A 15346-nucleotide genomic window follows, 5' to 3' on the forward strand; every position below is an offset into this window, starting at 1 on the left:
TGTTTTCATTTGCTTCGTTCTATTGTTTTATCACGTTTACCGTGCTAAAATGTGGGGCATGTGTACGCATGGGGGCATGCGTACAATTGTCTAAATATGTCTTTTTAGACACCATAAGCCAGCAGTTTCTTTATTGCTATTTACAGGAACACTTCTAGCCCCCATAAGTCACATCCAACCATGAAAGGTTACGTTGTATCTTGGTAATGGGCTTATTCTGTGTAAAATTACATATTTAGTACCTGTACGCATGCCCCCAGCCACTGAAATAAAAATCTCTAAAACAATAGAAAGAAGTAAATGAAATTATTTTAACACTCATCTTTTATATTCTTTAATTAAAATCTAAAATATGAACCCTTGTTGTAAAAAACTAAAGTTGTCCTTTAAACTTTATGTTGGTTTGTTAACTGTAGAGTGAGAATACAGTGCAGCACACTGGGGGGGTCCAGTGTGCTGCACCCCCCCCAAAAAATAATAATTTGGGGACCTCTCGGGGGGTCCCGACCCACAGGTTGAGAACCACTGGTTTAAATGGTTAACATACGCTCTTTCTACTTCAATCTTAAAGCCCTTTCCTGTGTCTCTCTCTCTCTCTCTCTCTCTCTCTCTGTCCTCTTCCTCTTCCATCACGTGTGTGTCAGGCTCTCTCTCTTCACATGCCTCCAGTTCCCATGTCCTTCTTCTTACATCTCTCTTTCTGTTCCTCTGCTCTCTCTCTCTGTCTCTCTGTGTCTCTCTATCTCTCTGAGTATTGTTTAACTGGTTGGCCCTGCGCGGTACGGTACTGTAGCTTACCGCAGTGCTATATACCTCAACAACAGGCACATCATCACATTTGGCGTGATGACGACATGGTATAGCTAAAGGAGTCACGTTAATCTCACGAGGGCGGGGGGGAAGAAAGAAAACGCACTTCCCATAATTCCCAGCTCTCTTTCTCAATGTTGACCGTTGTATATACCGTATATACAGAGGAGCATTTTGTCTTTTCTCATTTGTGTTTCTTCTTTTTTTTTCTTTTCTTTTTTTTTAAGCGTGTGCACGAAGAAAAGATAAGAACGTCACTAATTTCAGGAAGCCGGTAGTGACTCCCAGGTTTTCCAACATGAAACACACATTCTGTTGGATGTGGTTTTGTGTCCTTGAATCTAACTAAGGGCTCAGGTTAGCGGCGCTTATTATTTCCCCCTTCTGCCACGATGTCCCACACGCTGCTGCTTCCACAGGTTCAGAGTTCAGTGGTCAGTCAAGAAGACCCGCTCCTCCTGGGTGTCAAGGGTCAACAGACCCTTTCCCACGGGTCAGTCTCGCGCGGCTAAGAGTCAGAAACCGGCGGAGGACGAGCCGCTCCCGAGGCCATTCTTTGTAAGGGTCCGTCCAGAGAAATAGGCTTTATGCACAGCAGCCATACTGGAAAGAAACTGGGCCCCTGCTGTACTTCCTTCACAAGTGTTACCAATGATACTAATGAAGGTTCTGTTCCCTTTAGTGTAGCACAGGGGTTTCTCAAACCTCTCCATTTCAAGGACCATCATAACTCTGGGAGTGTACAAATGGAACCAAATGGACCCATACGGGTCCATTTGGTTCCATTTGTACACTCCCAGAGTTACAGACACGACATAAGGGGCCATTTGAAAACTCCCCTCAAGGACACTTTGTTTGTGAGACCCACTGGCGTAGCGGAGTGTTTCCAGTGAGCCAACATGCGCAATAGTGCACAAAAGTGAATGGCAAATCGAGTGGTAAATCGAGTGGCAAAGTGAGTTTAACGTTGTTCAATGGAATCAAATAGGACTTTTCTGTTTTGGATGTAACGGGCTGTCAAGGCCAGAAAGTCGTTTTTTGCCACTCAGTAGGCGTTCCCGCATAATTTTTCCGGGTATGGAATGGAACAGAGCCATAATCAGTAGCATTGGTAACACCTGTGACAGGGCCCGGGCGGGAGGTGGAATGGGAGCGGGGACCGGAGTGGGGCCTGTGTGGTGGTGGTGTAGGGGGGGTGGAGGTTTGGGTGGGGGTCACTGCAGCATTATGTCCTTGAGGTTCTCTTGCAGGATGGTGTCCTTGACGGCGTGGAAGACGAAGCGGATGTTCTCCGTGTCCACGGCCGTGGTGAAGTGGTGGAACAGCGGCTTCGCCCGGTTGCGCCGCTTCCGGCTGAACGACTGCACCAGGAACGCCTGGGAGGACGGGCCACACAGAGAGAGAGAGAGAGAGACACAGACGCAAGGATGAGAGCGCAGCAGTTTACTTTGATGACAGTGGTGGGAAAAGTACTCACATTTAGGCCTCGAATTATTGCCTGCTTTAACCAGTGAAAAATAGCAGATATACAAGCTCACAGCGCGGCACCGAGTGCCGCGCTGCGAGCTTGTAGATCTGCTATTTTTGAAAAAGTCGTGAAAATGTGTGCGAATCTTTGAATATAATGTATTTTTTCAAGCGAACGTTTGTAACTCAAATTTTGCTTTTGGGGTGGTAAATATTTTGAGATGGGGGTCCGTGGACAAATACATATCATTTTGGGGGTCTTTCACATGAAAAGGTTTGAGAACCACTGACATAGTAGTCTCTCAAGAACAGACTAACTGAGCTCCAGTTAAGTGAAAAGGACCTTTTCTTTGACAATAATTGCTGACATAGAAAAAACTTAGAAGGATTCAAAAGACACTTCAAAATTCGTCAAAATTCTAATTTTCACGATTTTTCAAAAAATAGTAGATCTACAAGTGCCACGCTGTGAGCTTGTACATCTGCTATTTTTCAATAGTTAAAGCATAAAATAATGATACACAATAATGTGTACTCTCTAGAGATAGAGAGAGACACACACACACATTTTAAATCTGAGTTGTTGTTTTTTTGTGTACAGGGTTCCCACACATTTTTACCAATTAATTTCCAAAACCTTTCCAAAACATTTCCAGAATATTTAACCCAATTTCCAGGACTATATAACAATAATTCAGCTCAATAACAGGTTGCTTACTCCTATGAGCAACGCCCAAAGACACGCCTCTTGTGAGCATGTAGATCGGCTATTTTCACAATTTCTGCCTCTAATATTTGACAATTTGGCCCATGTTTAATTTGTCATTTCAGAGGTATTAACAAAATCAATAACCAAAGACAATGCATAGCTATTTTTTCCAGGACCTTCCAGGACCCTTGATAAATTCCAAAACTTTTCCAGTACTGGAAAAAATATTTTTCTAATTTCAAAATATTTCCAGGAATGTCATGACCGTGGGAACCCTGTGTGTAGTACTTGGGAAAATGCTGCAACGGAAGGTTCTTTCTTGCCCGCCACACTCTCTCTATGAATCTGTCTCTGACAATAATGGACGACTGGCTCCGCTGACGTTGACATAATTACGTGCATAATTGGCTCAGACAAACAAATGAAATCTGATAAGAATCTGCCAAAATGGATGAAAACTACAGCATTTCAAAGGCACTGCCTGTAATTGTTCAGTTTCAGTGTGCGTGTCAGGAGTGACGACTTGCCCACGTCATCCTTTCATCATTCACTTCCTATTTAAGTGAATTATCTTAATGAATGTTCCAGTCGGTTAATAATTGTGATTGCTTGAGAATTACTTTCTAAGAAGTCACTTTGGACCAACCTTAACCAACTGGGCAAGAGTCGAGCTATAATCGAATTTAGCTCTAAACCTCAGAAAACCCAACTAATCATATAAGACAAACCAGGGTTGCACCTGTGGATTGTTATACCAGTAATTCACCCCTAACAGTGCGTGCGTGTGTGTGTGTGTGTGTGTGTGTGTGTGTGTGTGCGTGCGTGCGTGCGTGCGTGCGTGCGTGCGTGCGTGCGTGTGTGTGTGTGTGCACACGGTTACCTGTACATCTTCTAGTCTGCGCGGGTCTCCTCTGAACTCGGGGAAGTTCTTGCGGATGTCCGCTATGCGGATCTTCTCCACCAGCAGGTCGGTCTTGTTGAGGAAGAGGATGATGGACACGTTGAGGAAGAGCTTGTTGTTGACGATGGTCTCGAAGATGTTCATGCTCTCCACCAGACGGTTGGTCCTGCGGTCCTCCATCAACACCTGGACGTGCACACACGCACGCACACACACACACACACACACACACACACACACACACACACACACACACACACACACACACACACACACACACACACACACACACACACGCACGCACGTTTAGCACTTACAATAGTCATTGACACTGATCAACCCCTCAACAGTCACTTTTAAGCATGTAACGATTCAAACAGGTAAACCGAGTGCCACGCTGCGAGTTTGTAGATCTGCTATTTTGACCCGATTCTATAAATGTCTTCTCAATCCTTCTTCTAAATCGGTGGTTCTCAAACGTTTTCATGTCAAGGATCCCCAAAATTACGCGGACCCCCATCTCAAAATATAATGTTCCAGGGACCCCCCAGAAGCAGAGATTTGAGTTACAAAGGTTTGTTTTGAAAAGATTCAACAATTTGCTAAAATGTTCATGATTTTTCAAAAATAGCAGAGCTTGTACGTCTGCTATTTTTCAATAGTTGAAGCATACAATAATTCCAGGTCTTAATGGGTTAAGAAATCGTGAAAATCATATATCGTGAACCTAATATTTTGAATCGTGGGTTGAGTGAATCGTTACATGCCTAGACACTTTAGAGTCACGCTGTCTGGACGAAGATGCTGAACCTCGAGAGGGGGCAGGGAGTTTTAGTAGGAGTTCTGGCCATTGCTGCACCAAACAAAGGTGCCTTGCTGATGATGTGTTGGTTCGCGTACCCTTAAGACCCATTGCCTTTATGTTGTTTATTGTTATATTGTTATGTGTTGTCTGTTGAACAGACTGTAAAACGGAACATCCCTTCGGGGACAATAAAGCCTAGATTATATGTCTGTTCCTTGATTTCCACCACAGTAACCTTGACGGCAGTCATAACAACCCTTAAAGCATTCAGAACGGGTACACATTATGGTTATATATATTATTTTATGCTTTAACTATTAAAAAATAGCAGATATACAAGCTCACAGCGCGGCACCGAGTGCCGCGCTGCGAGCTTGTAGATCTGCTATTTTTTTTAAATCGTGAAAATTTGAATTTTTACCCGATTCTTTAAGTGTCTTTTGAATCCTTCTAAGGTTTTTTGAAAAAACCTATATGTTTCTATGTCAGCAATCTGGCTAGCCATCGTCAAAGAAAAGGACCTTTTCACTTAACTGGAGCTCAGTTAGTCTATTCTTGAGAGACTACTATGTCAGTGGTTCTCATACTTTTCCACGTGAAGGACCCCAAAAATGATATGTATTTGGCCACGGACCCCCATCTCAAAATATTTACTTCCAGGGACCCCCCCAGAAGCAAAATTTGAGTTACAAACGTTCGCTTTGAAAATACATATATTCAAAGATTTGCACACATTTTCACAACTTTTTCAAAAAATAGCAGATCTACAAGCTCGCAGCGCTGTGAGCTTGTATATCTGCTATTTTTCCACTGGTTAAAGCATTCAATAATTCTAGGCCTAAATGGGTTAAAGCAGCACGTGATGAGTGTAGAAACCACCGTGTGCACGCAGAGCTGTCGTCCCTTTCCTACGGAGAAAGCGCAGACCCCCACAAATGTGTCCGCGGCAAAGTCTTGGCCTTATCCCGTTTTACCCACCACTATCATGTTCCTGTTTTGATCATACCAATCACTGAATGTCAAGTCTCCATGGGTTTTCTTCAGAATATGTACGACACTGATTTACTACGTCACTACGGCACATTAGGAGTACAATAGTACTGGTGGTTCTCCAAACGTTTCATTTGCCTGGAAACCAGTCTAATCTGCTATTGCAAGAAAAAAATGGTTGTAGGTCTAAACTTTCTTTTCCCCTTGGAAAAGAAAGTAACAGTGAGAAGAACCAGACTAATATCCACGCAGTGATATTGTCTGGCTTTGCGAAGCTAATTTGCAAGAAATGCCATAACCTTTAGAGTGTACAAATGGAACCAAATGGACCCGTAAGTTCCATTCAGGTTATATACAGGGCTATATACTGTACACATACGTACAGGGCTATTTTGACTAAAATGTCCATCACAAGCGAACATGGCAATGACCCCTGCAAGTGACCACTGATGCATCCTTATTTATCTTGCCTGGACTCGCCCCACAGTGGCGTGCAACTGCAATCGCCCCAAAAGTTGACCTTTTGACCTTGACCCCACGTGCCCCTGACATTTGAAAGAGTGCTGTTCACGTGTTCCCTCATTTGAGATAACTCTGCTCGCTGTGTTGTCTGTATCTGTTGACTTCAGTGTCAGTGTTCATAAAGTGTCTCTGCTTTCGTGTGTTTGTTTAAATCTTGAGCCTTGGAGCCTAGGAACTGGAGACTCAATGAATTGAGTACAAAGGAACCCAATGCAAACAAGCCATAGTGCTTTCTCGGGTTTAAATCCCATTAGTAGACCTTGTATCTTAACTGTACTGTCCTGTGCTTTTCCTATACTGTATGTGAACTGCTAATAAAGTATTCAATCAATAACCTAAGGTCAGTGCTGATAGTGGAAAAGAATGTCAGATCAATAGAATATGTGCTTGAGAAAGGTCTGGTGACCGAAACGTTGCTACACTAATAAATTCTCTGAAATGGACAAGCGGCAGTGTGCGGGTTAGTCTGTCTTTTAGTCAGATCTCCTCCTCCTAGATCAATAGAATAGAAACAGTCGCTGCACTCTCAACGGTTGTGATGCTTATAATCACATCAACCCTGACATCGCTATTTTTGACAGGTCGTTACAGGTGAGGATTCTCAAAAGTAGCTTAGGCCAATATGCTTAGTATGCTGTATACGCATCGGAAATGGCAGATCTACAAGCGCCACAACGCAGATGTCAGCTTCATGCTGAATTCACACCGGCAGGCATTCCGTCACTCTTCGGAAAAAGTGAGTTGTCGCAGTCCACTGCTGCACTATGGCTTAAGTGATTAATAATCACACTGATCGATCTAGCCAATTATAAAACATTATTTTCCGTGTTGATTCGTTGATATGTAAGCAAATACATTTCTTCTCGATCATTCAATTAATAGAAAAAATTTAATCGACAGAGTTGTCGCTACGAAAATAATCAGCAGCCCTCAATGATGTCATGTTCAGGCTCTTGACAGCTCATCATGCTTGGTTTGGCGTTGGCTCTGTGCCTGACCTTAGCGTTTTGGCAAGCATTTGACCATTTTACCTCCTGCCTCGCTTTAAACCTAACTTGAACCCTCAGCACTTACAAGCCCAATGTGCCCTTATCGAAACCTACACTCAGCCCTAGAACAAATTCCTGACACTGAAATGGTTTCAAGAGTAGTGGAGGGCAAACTCACATTCGCTTTGTTATTGGTGCAATAAACCGGTGATAGTTAAAATACCATAACAAGTTCAGAGTCTTAGTCTTGCTTCGTCTTTTGGATGAGCATCCACATTTTCACAATTAATGTTTTGGGACTTGGCACTCCACTATGAGAACCCTTTTATTGAGGTGCATGAATTACACATTTTACTCTTACAGAATGAAATAGTGTCCTTGACACTGTGAGGAGAAAAAACCCTTTTCAACAGGATTTTGAGGTACAACATTTGCTTCTCACCCACATACACACACGCACACGCACACACACACACGCACACACACACACACACACACACACACACACACACACACACACACACACACACACACACACACGCACACGCACACACGCACAAAAGCGCATAAACATCCTTTGTTTGTCCTTGGGTTCACAGGAGGTTTCAGTTATGTATTAACTAAAGATTTCAGGACTTGTCATTGAGACTTATGAAATAATACAGCCAAACAATGACAGAAGGCTTTATCTGTCCAGACATGACCACAGTTGAACGAAGAGTCAAGGTTGCTCAGCCAAACACCGAGCACAAAGAGAGCTCTGTTTTAAACCTCGCGTCTGCAGGCCTCTCCTTGTTCAATGTCCACTCTTTACTTTCAAGACGCACGGAAATCAAGCAGTTCATTACATACTGCAAAAGGCTATTTGAGTTATAGCCACGCCATGTAAACAACTCCTCGTCAAAGTCATATGATTTAAGCATGTCAGCCCGTGTGAGGAACCATTTTCCAGGTCCTCACAAGAAAAATGCTTCTGTTATGGTTGGAGATTTTTAGAGATACGTTTACAATTAGAAAAGGTTTCAGGTTGGGATTAGGTTTAGGATTATGACAATTAGAGGTTAGATTTAGGGCTTGGAATTAAGAGAAAAACATTATTTATACTAAATTACTTGAGTGGCAGTGGAAAAATAGCCGATCTACAAGTTCACAACGCTTTGCAGCGCAACGCCTTGTGTGTACTATATCTCTCTGCTATTTTGGCTGTAGGTTTACAGTTAAAAAGGCCAAAACATCTTAAGAATGGCATTCATAGAATCCTCTTCCGAAGATGTGCGTGCGTGTGTGGCGTACTGTACCTGGTCATACTCGGACGACGACACCATAAACAATATGGAGGTGATCCCGTCGAAGCACTGGAACCACTTCTGCCTCTGGGACCTCTGTCCCCCCACGTCCACCATCTTGAAGGGGATCTTCTTGATCACAAAGTCGTGCTCCACGATGCCCTTCGTGGCCTTCCTCGCAAACAAGATGTCCTGCTTGCTGGGAATGTAATTCTGAGAGAGAGGGGGAGGGAAAGAACACGTCTTAGACCACTACGTAAAAATGTAGTTGGTTCTTTAGAACAGCGGTCGCCAAACGTTTTAGCTCGACACCCAAGATAGAAATTCGATGTCTCCCCTGGACCCAAACCAGTGAAAATAGATGATCTATAAGCTCATAACGCGAGCTTGTAGATGTGCTATTTTCACTACTTCTTAAAAGGCAATCTTTTTATAATTTCTAAAAAAAAAAAATTGGCATGTATGAAGTTCTTTAGACTTTCTTTTTTGGAAAATCTTAGATTTTGTCTTTTGTTTAAAACTATTGTTAATGACTATCTGTGTCGTTTGTATGTTATAACATTTTTTTAGTTTGTCTGTCTGTCAGTCTGTCTGAAAATGTGTTCAGCAGAGGGGGCTAAAGTGGCTCAACTATGCACATCTCTAGACCACCTTGTTTTTATTTTGAAGTTCTGAGAAGCACAGAAATAGATTTTTTAACGTGACTCACCAGTTGACCGATGCGGTCCAAGTTATCCAGGAAGTATTTGACAGACTCACTCTGCAGAAAGGAAGAAAGAAAAGCCATTAAAAGCTGAGTCATCCTATGATACACTCACTCAGACAAAATAGTCTCTTACTCTGATTATGAGCATAACTTGATGAAACTGTTTACAGGCGGAGAGAGGGAACACAATTTCTCCATTAACACAACTACTGCCTCTTAATCTGAAGGTTTGCTTGGTGCCTCGGTGCCACGCCGTTTCCTCCATAGGCCGCCGCTATTATTTTGAAGGGCCGGAAGGGGGTTGTTTTTGTTTTTTTGGATTATCACTTGACGGCAACGATTACGTCATCTATTCACATGACAGTGTGAGCCCAGAAGAGAACATGGCTGCGCCCAGCTTTTGTGTATAGTATGGAGAGTGGAGACCATCCTTTGTATAAGAATGTCCCTTTTGGAGAAAATGAAGTCTCTTTATGGGCCTCTCAATGGATTTACTATGGAGGACGTTAACTTCGCGTGCACGCCCGACGTGCGTTGTAAACAAATCGCGGACATTACCGATGCGGGCGGGACCGGAGCGACGTACAGTAAGTAATAATATCTTTACTGTATATACAGTAAGATTGACAGTCCTCGCCGTCAACGGCGCCATGGTATTAACCCTTTCACTGACGGTGAGCGTCGTCAAGGGCAGCAGAACAGTTAAAACTCCTTTCATAGAAATCTGCCATTAATGTGTCTCATTGTTGCATTATTCCATTTGTCTTGATTGTGACATTAATTGTATGACCATCAGGCGTGGGTGGGCAACCTTTTCAGGCGAGAACATCTCCAGACATTGAAAACCACCACTTTCACATCTTATTATAGACTGCTAATTGGAATAAAAATATAAATAAAACATATCAGAATAGGGCAATAATTTAACATGAATAATCAAGGTAATAGCAAAGATAAAACTGTTATGCACATCAAACAAAATGTCTGGTACTTGATGAAAGCACTTGATCCATCATTTTTCCATGCATGGTAGTACATGTATACCGTACATCAGTGTTTCTCAATCTTCTTTGGCTTGAGTACCCCCTTTCCCTGATTTTTGAATCCAAGTACCCCCTTTACCAACATTTTCCATACAAAACTGCATTTAAAAACATAACTAGTGGAATATGATGCTTTGATAAGCCCCCTTTTCAAGAGTATAACATCCCAAAAAATGGGGAGTGAGAGTTTCAAACGGTGCCTCCTGACGAGATTTATTTTCAACTCTGTGGCCATGACATTTCAGTCCCGTTTTTATGTTAATAACTTACATTCAAACAACATTCAAACACATCCCAGTTGCCCGGTACCATGTATTTTGGGTTAATAGCTGTCAGGCTCACAAAAGGTTTCTCCAAGGGTCATCATTAAACATAACAGTAAATGTTTTTTTCTCCATCTAATTCAATTGTTGTTAATTATTTAACTATGTAAAATATTATCATGATTTATACTTATATTTTTATTTTTTGTGAGCATTTTCTGAGTACCCCCTGCAGTACCTCCGCGTACCCCTAGGGGTACACGTACCCCCATTTGAGAAACACTGCCGTACATTATGGTTGATATTTCAGTTCCTTCTTGCTACATAGCACCAAATCACAAGTTGTCTCATGACAAGGAAAACTTCCCTTTAACGGAAAGAAAGCTCGAGCAGAACCAGTCTCTAGGTGGGTTGAGAGGGGTGGGGGGGGGGGGGGGGGGGGGGGGGGAGAGAGAGAGAGAGAGAGTCTCGTCTGTGCTGTGTCTTTTCAAGTTCATTTTCTTCGGCAGCAGTTGTTGCTGATAAGGGAAATACATTTTCCATTCGACACAGCAACAATATAAACATCTTCCCATTCTAGGTGGACGCTGTACGTAGCCTACAGTATGTGTATGTCTTTTGTCACGCCGTCTCGTCCCTTCTTCTCAATACTGTCTGCTGAGTAGTACTAAACAGATAACACACACACCTGCACCGGCGATACGCTGCATGCCGAGAACATTTCTGTGTTCACCTGCACACTGTTCCACTCCTCTGATATCGTCGTTGTCGGATGGAAACCTTGTATGTCCAAAACCGTTTGTTTTGTATTATCATTTTTTAAATGATTTAAACTAGTGAAAACAGCCGATCTACAAGCACACAACGCCTCGCGGTGCGAGGCGTTGTGTGCTTGTAGATCAGCTGTTTTCACTACTTTTGTGCGACGGCCTTGTATGATGAAGCAGTGCTTTACTTTGCGAAAAGAAACTTGGAGATACGAGGTTTCCACCCGGCAACGACAATATGATTCTCAGAGTAGAACGCCCACGGGCACAACACCAGAGGGAGCGCCACTGATCTCATTCCCCCCCGGATTTGGCACAAACATGGGGATGGATTAATTCTACTATTAAGCCACTGCGAAATGTAGAATGCCCTACCACCAGCCATCAAAAAGTGTGACTCCCTACTAGGACGATATAAAATTATCATATCACGATTATTGTGACAAAATAAAGTGCGATTTACGATATTATCGCGATAATCAAGATCCATTATCCTGGGGAGGAACATTTGCCAAAAATAGCAGATCTACAAGCTCACAAGAGCTTTTAGATCTGCTATTCTTTGGCAAAGACATTTGATAGAGAGTGAAAAAGAGACTGCATCAAGTACGCATATTATAAGTACCTTTTACCGATAGAGGGTTTAAGTGGTACCGGATATGCAGCTCGGCAAATAAAAGGTGGATTGATCCCAGTGCATGACGGATGACGATATCACGATAAATTAAAACTCTGCGATACGATTATCGTGAGTGTTTTTTATCATGATAAACGATAATATCATATATTGTGGCATTAGATGTGTTTGCTAAGTTGTACGATATGGTTTTAAAATGAAACCGATGGAAAGAAGTCAGAGCAAACATTTGGGCTGCTTCAAAAGTCCTGGCTTTACGCTGATGAGTTTTAAAATGAATCCAACTCTCTCTCTCTCTCTCTCTCTCCTAATCACACACACGCGCGCACACACACACACACACACACACACGCTGAACAGGAAACAGCTGTGTGTGTGAAAATGTGCTGGGGAGAGACATGGGGGTGGGAGGGATTACCAGACAGAGACAGAACAGAGTTACAAAGTCATTCTGCCTCCCATCTCACACAGACAGACACACGCACGCACGCACGCACGCGCTGCGCGCGCACGCACGCACGCACGCACGCACGCGCGCGCACACACACACACACACACACACACACACACACACACACACACACACACACACACACACACACACACGCGGTTCCATTCAGCATAACTTGACATACAGAACCATTTTCCGCCAGTGTTATTGAGGAGAACTTTCGTCCAATCCAAACAGCAAACGTCCCCACTAGCTCAGAATCTAGTATTTCTGTCAGGTCTCCCATGTATCCATGAGCTGTGTGTGCTTTCCCCCCACCCACCCCCGTCAGCCAGAGCGGCAACGACCAGGAAACACAACCCCCGTGACCCCCAGCGTTGACCTACAATGTCACCACGGCACAGGAAACAAAGGCAGGGACTCTGGTGGTCCGGCAGACATGATGGCCGCTGGGGGGGGGACTGGGGGGGGGACAGGAGGGGGGACGGACAGAGGACTGGGGGGGACGGGGATGTACTGGAGCAGATGAGGGGAATTCCCCGAGATATTAAAACTATTTCTCAACTACTGGTCTGGGGCCCCACCAGGGGGTCCAAATGAACCCTTTATACGGGCCTGTAAATCTGACAGTGTATAAATGGAACTGTTAAAAAAAATATACATATATCTTTGGGACCCCAATCAAAATTCTCAGTCTTAATTTAACTCTGACAGGGCCTGGGCCACATGATAGTGGTCCAGGCACCTAGACCCAGCCCTTGCAGCATCACAGGTTCGAGTCCCGATCCTGACAACCTTTGCTGCGTGTCATCCACCCATCTCTCTCCCCATTTCCTGTCAGCCTACTGTACACCTACAGTATCAATAAAGGCAGAAAAAGCCAAAAATATATTAAAAAAATAAAATAAAAAGATTCCATTTGTACACTCTCAGAGTTATACAGACCCGTAAAAGGATCATTTGGACTGCCTGTTGGTCCCCAGACCCAACGTTGAGAGACAGGGTATTAACTCTTATACTGCTTTGGACGTTCCTGTTCGCCCCAATTCTCAAGAGACCTCCGCGCCAATACGGCGCTCGTTCGCGTTCGTTCGTTCGTTCGTTTACCTTGTTGAAGCTGATGAGGGGTCGCGCCGCCGTGTACTGTAAACACATTTTCCGCGGTGATGGTGTAAAAAATCCATTATGCGTTAACATCAACGGAGACCAATTCACTTCCTTGTTGATTTCCTCTGGCTGTAAGGCTCTGTGGCCAGTGACTGGTCTGAATGTACGGCAACACATAACAGGCAAATTCACATTCATTCTCGCATGACGCCGCCCTCTGCTGCCTGGCAGACCAAAGTGCACTATTGCACAATCAAAAAAAATTAAATTAAAATAAATAAATAAATGTCTGTCTATCTACTATAACGTCGCAAAGGTAAGCCGCTTTTTGATGGCACCAGACCCAATAAATAAATAAATAATCTGGCAGTAGGAGAGTTAAAACACATGCACACGCAGATAAACATAGCTCCTTTCGGAACCACTCGCTCCGCGGCTATGCCGCTCCGAGATGTGGTTCCTGCTCACAGCATGCCCAAATGAGGTTTCTCCAGGGTAGTTCGCCAGGTTATCAACCGCTCTTACCGTCACTAAGCGTTGTATCCAAAAAGCAATGGTCCTATACCCGTCTCTTGCATCTCTACTTTTTTAGCGCCGGGGGTAATCCAAGCGATTTGCTGAAACAATACTTTAAACACGCTCGTTTTGTCAGCCAGTTCTGTGTTTTTTTGTCAGTCTGTGGCCATTTCTCGCTCCGACCGCTTGGTGGCTGCAACACAGATTACTGGTGAGTCACGTGACTGCTTCCATAACATTTCACTGGGAAAACATGAAGCTGGCTGACAAAATGAGCGTGTTTAAAGTATTGTTTCAACACAACGCTTGGCTTACCCTCTACGCTAAAAAAGTAGAGATGCAAGAGACGGGTATAGGACCGTTGCTTTTTGGATACAACGCTTAGTGACGGTAAGAGCGGTTGATAACCTGGCGAACTACCCCGGAGAAACCTCATTTGGGCATGCTGTGAGCTAAGATAAACCACACACACACACACACACACACACACACACACACACACACACACACACACACACACACACACACACACACACACACACACACACACACACACACACACACACACACACACCGTTAACACAAGTTTCCCAGTGAGGTTACTGGGAACAGCAACCAGTCAGAATGAAACCGCTAAAAGGAACAGGAAGTGATGCCCACCTTTCACGCAAAGGCTCATGGGACATAGGAAACTAACGTCACCAACACAGCGTACAAAATGTGTACAAATGGAACCACAAATGCAACCAAAAACAATGGAACAAAATGGACTCCCGGGCCAAGAACTCCCGGCCAAAAATGTGGGAACCAACACACGAGCATCGATGGAGAGGACGTCCCTCACCTACCGGTACCTATGTGGACGTACTAAAGAAAGATGCTATTATTAATCCCACCTAAGAATATTTGTTCAAAAAAAGGGAGGTCATATGTAAGGATGGGACGATATGAACATTTCATATCACGATTATTGTGACAAAAGAAATCACGATTTACGATATTATCGCGATAATCAAAATCCATTATCCTGGGGCGGAACATTTGCCAAGAAATAGCCGATCTACAAGCTCACAACGTGTCGCAATGTGTTGTGAGCTTGTAGATTTGATAGAGTGAAAAAAGACTGTATCAAGTACATATATTATAAGTACCTTTTACCAATTATGGAGGGTTTAAGTGGTACCAGATATGCAGCTCGGCAAATAAAAGGTGAATTGATCCCAGTGCAAGACGGAGGACGATATCACGATAAATGAAATCTCCACGATACGATTATTGTGAGTGTTTTTTATCACGATAAACGACAATATCATATGACTTTCTGAAATTCTGATGTGCAGTCTCCGAACATTTTTCTCAGAAGTCGTGGACCTCCAG

The 15346-nt window shown here is 43.6% G+C and overlaps 1 protein-coding gene across 1 annotated transcript in view; it reads right to left on the reverse strand.

Annotated features, from left to right (window-relative positions):
- Nucleotides 1-1624: 1624 nt before the first annotated feature.
- The window catches only part of gna12a (guanine nucleotide binding protein (G protein) alpha 12a), a 34392-nt gene continuing 20670 nt past the window's right edge, over nt 1625-15346 (reverse strand). The window contains exons 3-6 of the mRNA XM_080721483.1: nt 9189-9239; nt 8492-8692; nt 3867-4073; nt 1625-2186 (exon numbers count right to left, since the gene is read on the reverse strand). Coding sequence (XP_080577609.1) covers nt 2025-2186; nt 3867-4073; nt 8492-8692; nt 9189-9239 — 621 coding nt within the window. The 3' untranslated portion in view covers nt 1625-2024. The remainder of the gene's footprint in view (nt 2187-3866; nt 4074-8491; nt 8693-9188; nt 9240-15346) is intronic.

Source organism: Nannobrachium achirus (assembly GCF_963921795.1).
Source record: "Nannobrachium achirus genome assembly, chromosome: 3".
NCBI classification, from domain to species: Eukaryota; Metazoa; Chordata; class Actinopteri; order Myctophiformes; family Myctophidae; genus Nannobrachium; species Nannobrachium achirus.